Source organism: Terrapene carolina, unplaced genomic scaffold (assembly GCF_002925995.2).
Source record: "Terrapene carolina triunguis isolate 2854851 unplaced genomic scaffold, T_m_triunguis-2.0 Scaffold96, whole genome shotgun sequence".
NCBI classification, from domain to species: Eukaryota; Metazoa; Chordata; order Testudines; family Emydidae; genus Terrapene; species Terrapene triunguis.
In genome coordinates this window covers 36269710-36285346 of record NW_020664447.1, presented here as the reverse complement: position 1 = coordinate 36285346, position 15637 = coordinate 36269710, and the positions used below count along the sequence as shown (strand labels likewise).

The 15637-nt window shown below is 45.7% G+C and overlaps 1 protein-coding gene across 1 annotated transcript in view; it reads left to right on the top strand.

Annotated features, from left to right (window-relative positions):
- Window positions 1-15637, top strand: part of LOC112119925 (cytochrome c oxidase assembly protein COX16 homolog, mitochondrial) — an 83662-nt gene that overhangs the window by 8888 nt on the left and 59137 nt on the right. Inside the window, exon 2 of the mRNA XM_024218815.3 lies at window positions 14780-14857. Within this exon, the coding sequence (XP_024074583.2) occupies window positions 14780-14857 (78 nt within the window). The remainder of the gene's footprint in view (window positions 1-14779; window positions 14858-15637) is intronic.

Here is a 15637-nt window from a genome sequence, read left to right as displayed (position 1 = left end):
GGGGGGGGCGGTGGTCATGGAACGGGGAGTTGGACAGGCGTGGGAGTCCTGGAGGGCCTGTCAGGGGGTGGGGGTGTGGATAGGGGTCGGGGAAGTCAGGGAGCAAGGGGGGGTTGGGTAGAAGGTGGGGTACCAGTGGGCAGTTAGGAGCGGGGGGTCCCAGGAGGGGGTGTCAGGGGACAAGGAGCAGGGGGGTTTGGATGGGTCGGGAGTTCTGAGGGGGGAGGATAGGGAGTGGGGGCCAGTCTGTTTGGGGAGGCACAGCCTTCCCTACCCAGCCCGCCATACAGTTTCGGAACCCCAATGTGGCCCTCAGGCCAAAAAGTTTGCCCACCCCTGGACTGTACGTTACCATCTGGAGGCTGTTCATACGAAATGAGTTGGGAGTCTCAGTAAATTTCCCATTTAGACAAATGTTCATGGTACAAAACCACCACTACAGCTGGCACTAATTGTCTCCCTTATTAGCAGTCACAGCATAGGGACCAATGATTTGAAATGTCCATGGAGACTAAACTATCACCTTGCCCTAGAGGGGTGTCCCTCCAGCTCAGAGTTGAGCCAGATAGCTGTTTTGGTGGGATGGAAGCTTGCAGTGCTGCTGCACTTGTTTAGTGGATAAATAGGACTTCATTCTCCAGGGCTGTCCAACCGGCACCTCTCACCAGCACTGAACTGCACACACAACAGTTTTTAAAAAAGGAAACCCCCAAAACCTTTTAACTCTGATCACTGCAAACCAAAAAAAAATTTCATATGACTTCCAGTTTTGCAGCTGCACAATGCATAGCTTGAGGCTTTGGCAGCAGCTGTCTCGAAGATTGGCTTGAAAATTATCATATTACTGCTCCGGTAATATATTTCATAACATTTTCCTGCTTTCTTTTCACCAGTGCGTGATCTGAGTTGCCAGTATTGAATATTGTGATGTGATTAATTTAGGGATTTATGACAAAGGAAATGTAATTTTGTAAGTTGGCTTTCACAATCGGTGCTGCAGCAGGAATGAGTTTCTTTAACAATGAGGATTCTATAATATAGCAAATTGCTAGGTGATGTCAGAGAAATTGCCTCTTGTTATTTTGCTAACCCAAGAGACGAAGCGTAGCTGCTTTAGATTGTTCAGGATAACTCAGGGAAGTGCAGTAAGTCAGGGAGTTCTCATGCCATCAGTGAACAACTCAATTTTAATTGGTGACAAGCACTAGCATCCTCCATCTGAAATGCAGCCTTAATAATCAGCCCAATGCCATCCATAACTGTTTGCATAACACACTTCTCAACAAAAGAGAATGGGTAGATTTAAAAATAAAGTTAAGGAGAAGTTAATGTCAATTGTTTTTGCATAAAACGCTTACGGAGGTTGCTGAATTTGTGACAGATGGTACTCTTATGTCACATTCTTTTATTCTACTTTGCAACATGTTAGTCTTCTGTGCATGCATGATTATGGTAAAACGTTGGGTTATTTTATATATCATCATTGATGCATACAGGAATAATCCAGTTTAGAACATTTAAGAGGGTATTTATGGTAGCAGTGCTACTAGTATGCAAAGTATTGTATAAATTATAAGTATTTATTTTTAAAGCTGATCTTTAGATGTCAAAAAAATGAAAAATACCACCATTAGATCCATATGTTGAATGCTTCAAAATAACTAGTCAGAGGGACATTTCAGCATGTAATGAATTCAGAACCTTTTTTTTCTTCTCTTGCACATTCTATAAAGTGTAAATTATTAACAGCTTTCTCACAAAACAAAATACAAGTTTATCTGAGCTTTTCAAGTTGATTCTGTTCTCCAGTTGGGTTGTCCACAGCATAGGGTATGCTGGGTCATCTGATTAAATGTGAGGCAGCAATTTGCAGGTTACTAGAATTGGGGTGAGTAAATATGTTTTAATCAGGGTGGATAAAAATCAATGATTTTCTTTTAAAATCAGTTTTGATTTAACAGATTTTTTGATAAAATGCTTTTTGAGGAAAAAAATCTATTTAAAGAGTTTTTTCATTAGGATACATTATAGCTCAAAGATATCTCATCATGGAATAAGGATTATAAATTCTATAGTATGAGAATATATTCATGTAATGTTTAAGACAAGTTTTGTAAATTAGTTCATGGATTAGGGATCCAATCTTATGGGGTTCCAAGGGCTTCTGTATACATTATTTAGGTTAATCTTTCTATCCACTGTGACAAAGTTCCTCCTCTATCTTGGTGGGTCCTGCGCTTATTGGTGGATATTCTTGCCTCAGAGATTCACCATGTGGGTTGGGGAACAGCCCAGAGACCTTCCCCTCTGGAAGAGCCCACAGTCCAGGTCAATTGGGAGGTTTGGGGGGAACCCGGGCCGCCCTCTACTCCGGGTTCCAGCCCAGGGCCCTGTGGACTGCAGCTGTCTATAGTGCCTCCTGTAACAGCTGCATGACAGCCACAACTCCCTGGGCTACTTCCCCATGGCCTCCTCCAAAACACCTTCCTTATTCTCACCACAGGACCTTCCTCCTGGTGTCGGATAATGCTTGTGCTCCTCAGTCCTCCAGCAGCACACCCTCTCACTCTTAGCTCCTTGCGCCTCTTGCTCCCAGCTCCTCACACTCGCACCACAAACCGAAGTGAGCTCCTTTTAAAACCCAGGTGCCCTGATTAGCCTGCCTGCCTTAACTGGTTCTAGCAGGTTCCTGATTACTCTAGTGCAGCCCCTGCTCTGATCACTCAGGGAACAGAAAACTACTCATCCAGTGACCAGTATATTTGCTCTCTACCAGACTCCTGTACCCCACTGGTCTGGGTCTGTCACATATCCCTCCCCCCTGCTCAACGCCAAGGGGTTGGGCAGCTTGGGATGCCAGACAGTGCACACGTGACAAGCCATTGGCGTTGCCATGGCGGCTCCCTGCTCTGTGTTGCACACGGAACTGGAAAGGTTGGAGGGATAAGAACCATCTGGTCACCCTTGTGTTCTTCTCCTTGTTTCGCTGCATCCATTGAAGAGGGGCATGGTCGGTCACGAGGACAAATCTACGCCCGAGCAGGTAGTAGCGCAATGTTTCCATGGCCCATTGTACAGCGAGGCATTCTCTCTCCACCACTGCATATTTTTGTTCCCTTGGAAGGAGTTTCCGACTGAGGTATAGAATTGGGTGTTCCTCCTCCCTGACCATCTGTGATAGAACGGCCCCCAACCCTACTTCCGATGCATCCGTCTGCAGGATAAACTCCTTGGTGAAATTAGGGGCTATCAGTACGGGGTTACTGCAGAGGGCAGTCCGTAGGTCTGTGAATGCTTCCTCTGCTGCGTCAGACCATCTCACCAGATCAGGTCCACGGGCTTTCACTAGGTCTGTCAGGGGGCTTGCCCTTGTGGCAAAGTGGGGGATAAATTGTCAGTAATACCCCAGCACACCTAGGAACGCCCGGACTTGTTTCTTGCGACTTGGTCGGGGCCAATTTTGGATGGCCTCTAACTTGTTCACTTGGGGTTTTACCAGACCTTTTCCCACAATGTAGCCAAGATATTTGGCCTCTGTAAACCCTACAGTGCACTTGGCAGGATTTGCTGTAAGGCCAGCTCGCCTGAAGGTATCGAGGACTGCCTCCACCTTCTCCAAGTGGGTTTCTTGGTCGGTTAATATCTCCTTTGGTAGCCCCATTCGGGCAAAGATCCCCACCAGCTCTTTGGCTATAGTTTTAAGAGGCCGTGTTCCGCAGGGGGACAGCTTCTGGGTAGTGAGTAGCATAGTCCAAAACAACAAGTATATATTGGTGGCCCCGAGCCGTCTTCTCCAGGGGTCCCACTAGGTCCATGGCTATTCGCTCGAAGGGGACCTCTATGATGGGAAGGGGTACTAAAGGTGCCCTCAAGTGGGGACGGGGATTGTGCAGCTGACACTCCAGGCAGGAGGCACAGTACCTCCGCACTTCTTCATGTACTCCGGGCCAGAAGAACCATCATAGGACTCGTGCCAGGGTCGTCTTTACCCCCAAATGCCCCCCCAAAAAATGACTATGAGCAAGACTTAATACAGCGTTCTGGTGTTTTTGAGGTACTAGCATCTGCTGTACCTTCTGCCCCTGTACTGGTCCAACCCAGTATAAGAGGTCCTTCTTCCTTATGAAGTAGGGTCCTGGTCCCTGGGTTTTTCCTTCCACGGGGACCCCATCTATTTCAGTCACCTCCTTCCTAATGTTGTCATACCTTGGGTTTTCTGCCTGGTCCCATCCAAAATTACCTCTCCCGGGGCTAATCTGCCCAAGATCTAGGGGTCCAGTCTCTGTTGCCTCTACTGGTTCAGAAGCATTAGGGTGTGGGTCAGACTCAGGTGCTTCTCCCTCCTGCGTGGCCTACTTTTCAGCTGCATGGGTCCGCCTACCTACAAGAGCGACCCTCTGGCTTTGGGTCAGTATTCGGGTTCCCAAGGCCTTAGCTGCCCTTCTTTCCCTTTTTGTCTTTCTAACCTGTCTGGGAGTGGAGAACAAATCTGGGGATATTTCAGAGAAGACTGGGGGTTGACAGTCTGCTGTGGATGCCTCACCAAATTTAGGGTCCCCATCTTTCTCCAATCCCCTACTGGGAGTAAGTTTCCAAACCCTGGGAAGTCCCTCCCTATGAGCACTGGGTATGGGAGTTTAGGGACTACACCTGCTGCTACCTCAGTAGTGTTCCCTTGGATCTCGATTTTTACTGGGATGGTGGGGTAGTAACTAACTGTCCCATGGACACATGTTATCCCCGTACGTTTAGCCTGCAGCAGCTGACTACGCTTCACGAGCTTCCCTGAGATAAGCGTGATAGCACTCCCCGAATCAACCAGTGCCGTGGTCCCTACCCCATTTAGTTTCATACATATGTGGGGTTAGTGAGACCCCCACAAGGTGGATTAGGGAGCATGGATCTGCCCAGTTCCCCAGGTTACACTGCATAGGCTCCTCAGCATTGGGACACTGCAGCTATGTATCCGCACTCCCCGCAGGCATAACATCTGTATGGAGCCCTATGCTTTCCCCGGTCTCTTGGTTTGGGCAGTCTGACATCACGATCCTCTTCTCCCTCAGTGCTCCGACTCTTTGTGGCCTCTGATGGGCCTTCAGCCTCTCTTTTTCCACCTGGGCCCTCCTGGTGGCCCAGTCACCCGAACTTTAGGGCTTGGTGCTGCTAGTTTAACCCGGGGTGCCTCTTCGTTAACTGGTCAGGTCAGCTCCCTCGCTGTCCTTTGCCTCTCTACCAGGGCGACAACCTCGTCATAGGTGGAGGGTTCGTTCTGGCTTACCCCAGCACGAAGGTCTGGTGGTAATCCCCTCATGTATCGGTCGATGACCAGAACCGTTAGTATCTCTTCCGGACTCCGGGACTCTGTTTGCAACCACTTTCGTGCGAGATGGATGAGGTCATACAATTGGGACCGCGGGGTTTTGTCTTCCTGGTACCTCCAACCGTGATACTGCTGGGCCCGCACTGCTGTTGTTACCCCAGATCTGGCCAGGATCTCTGCTTTCAGCTGGGGGTAGTCTGCCGCAGCCTCTTCAGGCAGATCATGGTAGGCCTTCTGGGCCTCCCCACACAGGAATGGGGCGAGGATGCCAGACCACTGATCGCGAGGCCAGGCCTCTCGTAGGGCTGTCCTCTCAAAGGCCAGAAGGTATGCCTCTACATCATCCTCCCGTGTCATTTTCTGCAGCCAATGGCTGGCCCGTATGAGCCGCGTCCCATTATGGCCGCGATTCAGCTCTGTAAGGGACTTTACCTGGTTTACCAGTTCCCGCAACATAGCTCGGTCTTGAGCAGCCTGGTCCATCAGCAGGCGATTAGTCTCTTGCTGCAGCCGCACTGCCTCCTGTTGGGCGGCTGCCTGGACACGGGTAGCCTCCTGCTGGGCTGCCGTAGCTTGTATCAGTGCCCGCACTACATCATCCATTGTGGTGAAAAAAAATAAACCCTCTTCCTTTTTGTTTTTTGTTGTTTTTTTTTTTAAAAATCACCCTCCTTCTCCCGCTGTGCTGTACACCCCAAGATCCCACCGCTAGCACCAGTGTGACAAAGTTCCTCCTCTATCTTGGTGGGTCCTAAGCTTATTGGCAGATTTTCTTGCCTCAGAGATTCACCATGTGGGTTGGGGAACAGCCCAGAGACCTTCCCCTCTGGAAGAACCCACAGTCCAGGTCAATTGGGAGGTTTGGGGGGAACCCGGGCCCGCCCTCTACTCCGGGTTCAAGCCCAGGGCCCTGTGGACTGCAGCTGTCTATAGTGCCTCCTGTAACTACCTGGGCTACTTCCCCATGGCCTCCTCCAAACACCTTCCTTATTCTCACCACAGGACCTTCCTCCTGGTGTCTGATAACGCTTGTGCTCCTCAGTCCTTCAGCAGCACACCCTCTCACTCTCAGCTCCTTGCGCCTCTTGCTCCCAGCTCCTCACACTTGCACCACAAACTGAAGTGAGCTCCTTTTAAAACCCAGGTGCCCTGATTAGCCTGCCTTAATTGATTCTAGCAGCTTCTTCTTAATTGGCTCCAGGTGTCCTAATTAGCCTGCCTGCCTTAACTGGTTCTAGCAGGTTCCTGATTACTCTAGTGCAGCCCCTGCTCTGGTCACTCAAGGAACAGAAAACTACTCATCCAGTGACCAGTATATTTGCCCTCTACCAGACTCCTGTACCCCACTGGTCTGGGTCTGTCACACCACCCAATGGGACTCAGTGCTCAGTCTAGAAGATACCATCAGAGATGATTAGTTTTGCAGTTCTCAAACTGTAGGTTTGTGTCTCCAGAGATAACATGCTTGTTAACAGCAAAATATTTTTAAATGAATGAATAAATAAAATAGAGGTGAGAAATAACAGGCCTCAACTCTGTTGTCCCTCTGCAAATTTGTGTACACAGAGTCAATCCCTTACCTCTCTAAAAGTGCAAAGTTTCAGAAAGTTCAATTAATAGAAGATTGTTGGGGGTGGAATAGATCTGGACAAGGAAAAGTCTGGAGATAAATGTGAGAAGGGAGGGACAGGCAGTAGAAACAAAAGTGGAACTGTTTGAGCAGCATATTCCAGAAGTCTTGAGGTCTTTCTGAGTGTAGTCTTCGTTGATTTGAGATCTACCATACCACTCTCTCACTAGAAGGGAAAACCTATAATGGCTGCAAGCCATAAAAGAGACCCAGTTTGGGAATATTTTAATGAAGTTCCTCTACCTGTGGGTAAGACAGGCATGTGTGCAAAATGCAAACAGTGCAACAAAGAAATGCAAGGCCTGGTTGCTGGAATGAAACAACATCATGAGAAGTGTTCCTTCTCAGGAGGAAGCTGCGGTGAAGGTGATGAAAGGAACATGTCTGAATGTGATGGTCCATGCCCCTAGGGTCAGGGCAGCGTGGCCCATCAGTCACAGTCTATAAAGCAGCCCTTCAGTGCAGGGCAGCATGGTCTAGCGGCCAGCGTCTATAGGGTTGGGGCACCCCTTATGGGGTGTGGCAGCCCCAGTAGGGGGGCCTGGGCCCACCCAACTCCATTGGGCCCCACCCAGGGCCCTAACAATGGCATAGCGCCTTGCCACTGACTCAGCAGGGGTGTCCTACTGAAACACAATGAGTTTCCCCGGCGGGGAGGTACCACTCCATCACCCTACCTGGGTCACTTCCTACCAGAGTCTGTGTTGGGGTTTCCCAGGAGATGTCGGGTCCTCTGTGTTCGGCAAGGCCAGTCATCTCCAAGGGTTCCTCTAATCGCCTGGGTGCAGGCAGGCCGTGGACGGCTTTGATTCCTGGTGCAGTCAGGGGCTGTGACTGGCCCTCCGCAGGACCTTCCCAGGCAGGTCCTTCCCCTGCGACCTCCAGCCCAGAATGAGCTGGGCTCCCTCCCTTTATACTACTAGAGCACTTGGAGCATGCCCAGTCTTGCCAGAGAGGCAGGACTTCCGCTGTCAATAACATGGGCTTAACCCTGTCTGGGCTAGTGTGGGGTAAGCAGACCCCGTCACACTGAACATGCAGGATCTTAAGTATGAAATAAAAAAAGTTTATCAACCTGCTTTCTTAAGGACTGCCTGTCTTCCTTCTGGACTATTCTTGAATTCTCATGTTTGAGCAAAAAATATAGTTGTTAGTATCAGAGTATCATTTTAGATGCAGTTGTGATAAAAAATAAATAGCTGAAATAGGCAGATCTTCCTTTTACAATTTCACCTTTAAAGTAGTACTGAGTGTCAGTGAATGCAATGAGTAATACTAAATGAGCAGTATGGTAATAATAATTAAATAACTGCATTGACTTATTTTGTTTAGGAGAATCCATCCTCAACATACAGGATTCTGAAGACTATCCACCCTCAAGATCACCATCACTTTCTATAGTTTCAGAGTTATCTGCCAATGATAGTGTTTCAGTCATATCATGTATGTCACATAGCCACAGTATATCACCTGTAGCAAAAAGAAAAAAAAAATCTCCATCATCCAGGAACAACCATAGATAACTTTGTGATAAGAACCAGCAGATTACAAAGAGGTAATTGATGAAAAAATTGCCCGGTTTGTTTATGCAACAAAGTCTCCTTTCTGTATGATTGAGAGCCCACACTTCATTAACATGGTTCAGTGATTAAGACCAGGATACAGTCCACCCAACACAGCAGATGTCACAGGCACATTGCTGATAAAGTGTATGAAAGAGAAGTTGAGCAGTGTGCAGAAGGTCTAGAGGGTGAAATTGTTAACTTGAGTCTTGATGTTTGGAGCAATGTCCACAATGATCCTCTTGTATGTGCTTGTGTGACAACAGAAGAAGGGAATGTCTTCCTTACAGAAACAATTGATACATCAGGAAATGCACACACAGCAGAATACTTACAAGAAGTAGCAATAAAAGTTATAACAAACTGAAAAAAAAATTCAAATGTCTAGTATGCATCTTGGTCACAGACAATGCTGCAAATGTATCCAAGATGAGAAGAAATTATTTAGAAGAGAGTCCCAAGCTAATAACATACCGTTGCAGTGCTCATTTGATGCACTAAGACTTCAGTGTTCCAGAAATAAAGGCTAATGTTGTTGAAATTGCAAAATACTTCCATAACAACCACTTCGCAGCAGCTGCTCTGAAAAAAATGGGAGGAACCAAGCCATCGCACGTCTTGTGGGAGAGTTAGAACTCCGTAGTGGACGGTTTTGAGCACTATATCAAGAACTGGCCTAATCTGATGAGTTTGTGAACAAAACCGTGAAAAAATAGATGGCACTCCCACAGCCAAAGTTCTCAACGTTGGGCTTAAGAGAAATGTTGAACACATGCTGAGTACGCTGAAGCATATTTCTGTAGCCTTGAACAAAATGCAGGGAAATAGCTGTTTTACAGCTGATGCTGTTGAAATTTGGAAGGAACTGAGTGAGATCTTTAAAAGAAAAATAAGCAATGTGTGGCAGAGCTCTGACCTTGCCCCCGTGGGTCCTGCGCTTCTAGGCAGTATATGCTAGCCTCAGTGGCTCACTGTGACCCTCCATGTAGCTCTTCTCTCTCTAGGGCCAGGGTTACAGTCTACAGAGCCCTTTTCATCATAGGCCAGCAAGGAGGTTGGTGAGAGAACTCCCACCGTCTCTGTTGTCCCTAGGGGGTTGTTTTAGAACAGTTTAGCCTCCTGTCCTGACAGGGACCTGACTTCCCCTCCCAGGAGGTGTTTCTGTAGTGGTGGGTTAGGGGGAACCCGGGCCTGCCCTCTACTCCGGGTTCCGGCCCAGGGACCCTAATGGTAGCAGCTGTTGGCAGCCAACCTTTCACTGCCAGAGTTGCTACATTTCCCTGGGCCACTTCCCCACAGCTCTCCTGCTTCTCCCTTCTTCACCCTTACCTTAGGGCTCCCTTATCAATAACTTGAGGGTGTCTTCATTAACCAGCCCTTCAGCCACACTTTCTCTTCCCTGGCTCTCTCTGCCTGACTGGAGTGAGCCCTTTTTATAGTATCAGCGGGGCCTTAATTAGAGTCAGGTGGTCACATTAGCTTAATGGCCTCACCTGACTCTTTGCAGGTTAATTGGAGTCAGGTGTTCTCATTAGCCTGGAGCAGCCCCTGCTCTGGTCAATCAGGGAACAGAAAACTGTTAATCCAGTGGCCAGTATATCTGCCTTCTGCTATTCTGCTGTACCCAACTGGCCTGGGTCTATCACAAATGATAGAGTTAAATTACAAGCATTAAAAAAACAAATGGAACAAGCACTATCTCCAGCTCATTTTCTTGCAGATATTCTCAATACTCGGTACCAGGGTCAAAACTGCTGAAGAGAAGTTGGCTATGACATGGACATCCAGCAATCATTCCTCCATAATGTCAACTATAATAAACTTCAGAGCTAAGGGTGAACCATTCAAGAAATATGTTTGCTGATGATGTTTTAAAGAAAGTCACACCAGTGAACTGGTGGAAGTCACTTAAGCACTTGGATTCAGAGACTGTTGAAGTGATAATCTCACTTTTAACAGCAGTAGCTTCTTCTGCTGGTGTAGAAAGACTATTTTCTTCCTTTGGACTAATTCATTCCAAACTGAGAAATCATTTGGGACCTGAAAAAGCAGGAAAACTTGTTCTTTCTTTTCCGAATTATGAACAAACAGGAAAATGAAGGTGAAGATGACTGAGTTAGCTGCAGAAGCCAATATTTTAAGTTTCTCATGATGACCTGTCTGATATAGCCAATTTAATTTTTTTTTAAATATTTCATTTAACTATTTTAGTTAAAAACAATTTTAACAAAAATAAACTTGATTTTTCAAAAATTCATATGCTTGTTTTGTTAAAATATTATGTTTACAGTTGAAGAAAAAATCCAAATACATAACTTTGTTGTTTTAGTTAAATAAAACAATTTAAATGTCTGTCTGGTGATGTTTTCCTCCTAATACAGCATGGCAAGAAAATCCTCCAAATATTAATGATTAACCTGTTGAATTGGAGATAGTTCACCTCCCAATGAGTTCATAAATATCTGCTTTAATTACCTTTTGGTAAATGAAATAACCAAACAATCATTCATTTTCTGATATAGCTGTAAAACTATTCTGAAAAGTTTTCAAAATAAATCACTTTAAACATGTATAGTGTGTACATTCTAAAAACGAAACCTACATCTCTGAGTTGTGAAGAATATGTATTAAGGTTATAACAATCAACAAGAATGCACTTTTATGTAGAAATCCATGATTAAATCGAGTTTTCCTCACTAGTGATTCAAATCCACCCTGGTTTTAATTTTCAGTATGTACTTTATTACTGCTCCTCCTTCAGTTGCTCAGCATTATATACATAATTGTAACATTGGTAAGAATTATTATTTATTATTAGTGGTGGTAGGAAATATTTATATTATGGCACACCCAATGGTCCCTGTTAGGGAAGGTGACTATTTCTGATTTGGAAATCAGAAAATGGAACCAACCCGTCTGGTTTCACTGTGTGAAGGGCAAAAAGTAAAACAGAATTTAAACATTCTTTAGATTTCATGATATAACGGTGATGTCAGTAAAATTAGGGCAGGTAAAGGTTTGGAACTGTATTCTAAGGAACAGAGTAAATTAGTCACACCAGCTGAGTCATAGCCTCTCTCTCCACTGCAGAGGCTGGTGGTGGTTTTGTGATCTGAACAAACAAGTAATGTGTACAAGTCTGAAACCACCAATCTATTTTGCTTAGAGCCTCAAGTTAGGCTTTTGATGATTATTATACTTTATTTAATACTGTAGTGCTCAGAGCTGTACTATATTTGGAGGAAGACGGCATCTTGGTGTTACAATCTAAATTAGGTAGTACAGTTCAGATATTGACTTTCAAGAAAAATAGATACTCTAATCACAAGCCCCCTTTTGTATGTCTGTTTGTGTATGTAGCATTTTTATTTATCATGTACTGTATATAGCTGAAAGTGTGCTGAGTAGTATATAGTAAATGGTCTCTGCCAATCAATACAGGACAAGACAAGACAGAACATATACAGCGTGGTATGACTTGTTTCATGAAATTTTGAGTGTTTTTCCATAGTTATGGCACAGACAAAAGGGTGATTATTAAATCATATTATATACAGTGTTTTAGATGCAGCAAAGTAAGAGTGTGCGTTGTCATTTCATTTTGGTTAAAGAGTGGCTTCACAAACCACAGTATATTGACCATTCTTAATTTAGTAGGGCTTGGCTTATGAGGAACAGGCTGGCTGTAAGTCTTTGTTAATGTGAATAAGACACAAAGTGAACATACGTTGTATAGTATAATTTTATGAGTGTTCATTGCTGGACAAACTAATGCTTAATGGATCTAACAAGATTAATTATTGATTTCTGACTAGTTTGACAACTGGGTACCAAATACTTTTCTAGTGCAGCTGCTTTAGACCTGCATTCTTCATACTGTATGTTAGTGATTCCAGGTGGTAAACTATTGTGTGTGATAGCAATAAACTTCTTGAAACCAATCTTGCGGTCTGTTCATTAGAGCTTTAAGAATGTGAGTTAAATCATTGGGCTGTTAATTAACACACTAGTCATTAGCTATGAAAGAGGACCAGTTTCAAAGGAGATTCTTGTTTTAATGAGAATAAATGCTGTGACTCAAACCACATTTGGTTAGAGTTATTGCCTGATCCTGTGAGATGCTCAGTGCTTCATGCAATTGAACTTTAACGAGAAGAATGAATGGATTTGCTGACTAATCACCCATGCCATATTTAGGCAGATCTTAAAACCACTTTTTAATCAGCATGTTGGAGTTTTTGTTTTTTCTTTCTCAGACCTTATTACCAAAATATTTGTTAGTGAGCAGAAGCTTTTCCCATATAAATCCCTGCTTTCTGCAGTATGTGTTTTTGTTGATCCAGCATCTATGACAATATCATCACTTCCTTGAATGGTGGAGTCAGAAATCTGGCCCAGTTTAGTTCATAATGGTCCAGGTTGTTAGCTACTGAAAATTATTTGCTACCACTTGATGGTTCTTTGATTGGCTTTGTGAAATGAGTTGTAGTTCTGGGTCCAGTTCCTATCAGGTAGGTGTCCATATCACAAAAGCCACTGCTACATTTGGCTCTAATTGTCATGTACACCTCTACCTCGATATAACGCTGTTCTCGGGAGCCAAAAAATCTTACCGTGTTATACGTGAAACCGCGTTATATTGAACTTGCTTTGATCCACCGGAGTGCGCAGCCCCGCCCCGCGGGACACTGCTTTACCGCGTTATATCCGAATTCATGTTATATCGGTCACGTTATATTGAGGTAGAGGTGTACATCCAAAAGATCAAGACAGAATGAGACTGTGCAGACTTCACTCCTTCGAGCACTCATTGCCACTTGCCAAGGGGTGCCCATTCCTATGGCTATCCATAAGGGTTCAGTTTCCAGTGCTACCAATCTGTCACCTTTCAGCTTCTGAGGGGAGGTTATACCTATTGCTGTTTCTGTTGTGGGGCAGCCCGACCTCTTCCAGTGGAAAATCAATTTGGCCAGCACCTTTCAGGAGGAATAAACTGAGAAGAAAAGTCACTTAAAAACAAACAAACAAACAAACAAAAACAGAACAAATACTGCATCACTGAAATAATCTGTCAGAGGTAATGTGCTAGTTAGGAAGGGCACACATTTTAACCACGTCTATGCAGCATGATTTTAACAAGTATGAGACTCAGCATGTTGTCGTGCTGTGTTATGAGCCTGATGCATTTCATTTGAACAGCCAGCATTGTATGGAGAACTGCTACCATGTGAATTGCAGCAGCCTGCAGAAAAGGAGTTAACTAGCAGTGAGGAGAGAGAGAGAAAATACAGGATAGTTTTTCTTCTGGGGTCCTCAGAACATCCCCCTCCCATTGCCTTCCTCAGACATGCCTCTCTTTGAAGCCTGTTGCCCTCCCATTCTGTATGTCAGCCAATGGGCCTTGCCAGAGAACAGCAGAAAGAGTGTGTCAGGCCAGAGCAAGAGTCAGAACTCTGATCTTCCATGTGGCAACTAGATTACTTAGCCAGCCCTTAATGGTGTATTTGATCTTTAGGTTTGTCTGAGCATGGCAGGGCTCTCTAAAGGTTAAAATAGATGTTTACGCTTTGTGACGTCTCTCTGCCTGTCGTAAGAACAAATCATTTCATGATTTTCTTCATGCTGACATGAGACTCTGCCTTGCCTATTTCTTCCTTTATTATTCCTTTTCATAAGCTTCAGTGATGTGGAGGGAGCTCCAACAAAATAAATGGGACAATAATGAAGATACAGGTGCAGTGGGTTTGATTTCTTCAGCGACATCATAAAGGACAGTAGGACCATTGTTCCAGTCTTGCTTGTTCCAGAAACTTAATTGGGTCCTTTTATGCCCAGGCATAAGAATAAACCAACTGGGCATTGTTACTTCCCTGTTATTGGTATAAAAATAATGAGAACAAATCCAATAGCAGTGTCCTCTGCTGCTGACAAATCAAGAAGCCATTTGAAAAACAATTTACATATGAAGATTGTAAGGATGAAAGATGGGGAGGGAACAGGCACTGAGAAAATCTGAGTCCCCCTACAGTCCTTTCTGCATAAATTAGAAACTTGGTGAGATCCATAGACAGACTATCCTGGATGGAAGCTCTGATGCCCCCTGCTTATCAGGTGATGCACCCCTTGTCTTTTTTTCTGCCTTGGGAAGAATGCGAGGCCTCCTGACACTTGCAATGGGTGCAGGTCAGTGTTCTCTTGTAGTAGTCCAGTGTGTGTTGTACTGTGCTGTCTTTTTAGTGAGTGCTTTTTCTTTGTTTAATATTTCAGCTCCTGATTATTGGTGGGTCCTTTGGTCTCCGTGAGTTCACTCAAATCCGTTATGATGCTCAAAAACGCCACAGCAAGGTAAGTTAAGTGGTTTGTTGGTTTTTCAAATCTAGAGAGCACCAAAAAATAGTGAGGACTGGAAAAATAGTATGATTTGGTATTTGTAGCGTGCCTAGCATAGTGTGGCCCTCATCCATGGTTGGGGCTCCATGGGAGGCACGCCACAAAACAAATAATGATGATAATGAAACTTGAAAACTTTTCCTGGGTGGCAGGTTGGAGAGCAAAAGTAAGATGAGTGCTGCTACATCTTGCATGGCTTAGCACAGGGGTCGGCAACCTATGGCACGTTGGCCAAAGACGGCACGCGAGCCGATTTTTTTAATGGCACGCTGCTGCCTGCCGGAATTCCGGCAGGCAGCAGCGTGCCATTAAAAATCCTGCCCAGTCTGGCCCGGCCCACTCTTCTCCACCCTCCGCTCCCCCGCCCTCCCCTGCGGGGGCAAGGGGCAGGGGGCAGAAGCTTGGTCCTGCTGGCTCCCCTGCCTCTTCCCCTAGTGTGCTGGGTTCCTGCCCCTCCTCCGCCTTTCCGTCCGTCCCTCCCTCCGTCCGGCCGATCAGCTGATGGCCCTTGCGAGAGAGGGGGTCGGGAAGGAGCAGAGTCAGCGTGCTCGCCGCTTGAGGCAGAGAAGAAGCGGGGGCAGGGCCTTGGGGAAGAGGGGTGGTGGAATAGGGGCATATCCCCCCCACCCCCTGCCCTGACACCTGCACCCCCCTCACATGCCCCCAGCCCTCTGCCCTGACTCTTGCACCCCCCCCCACATCCCCACCCTGAGCACCAAACGGGAGCTCCTGCAC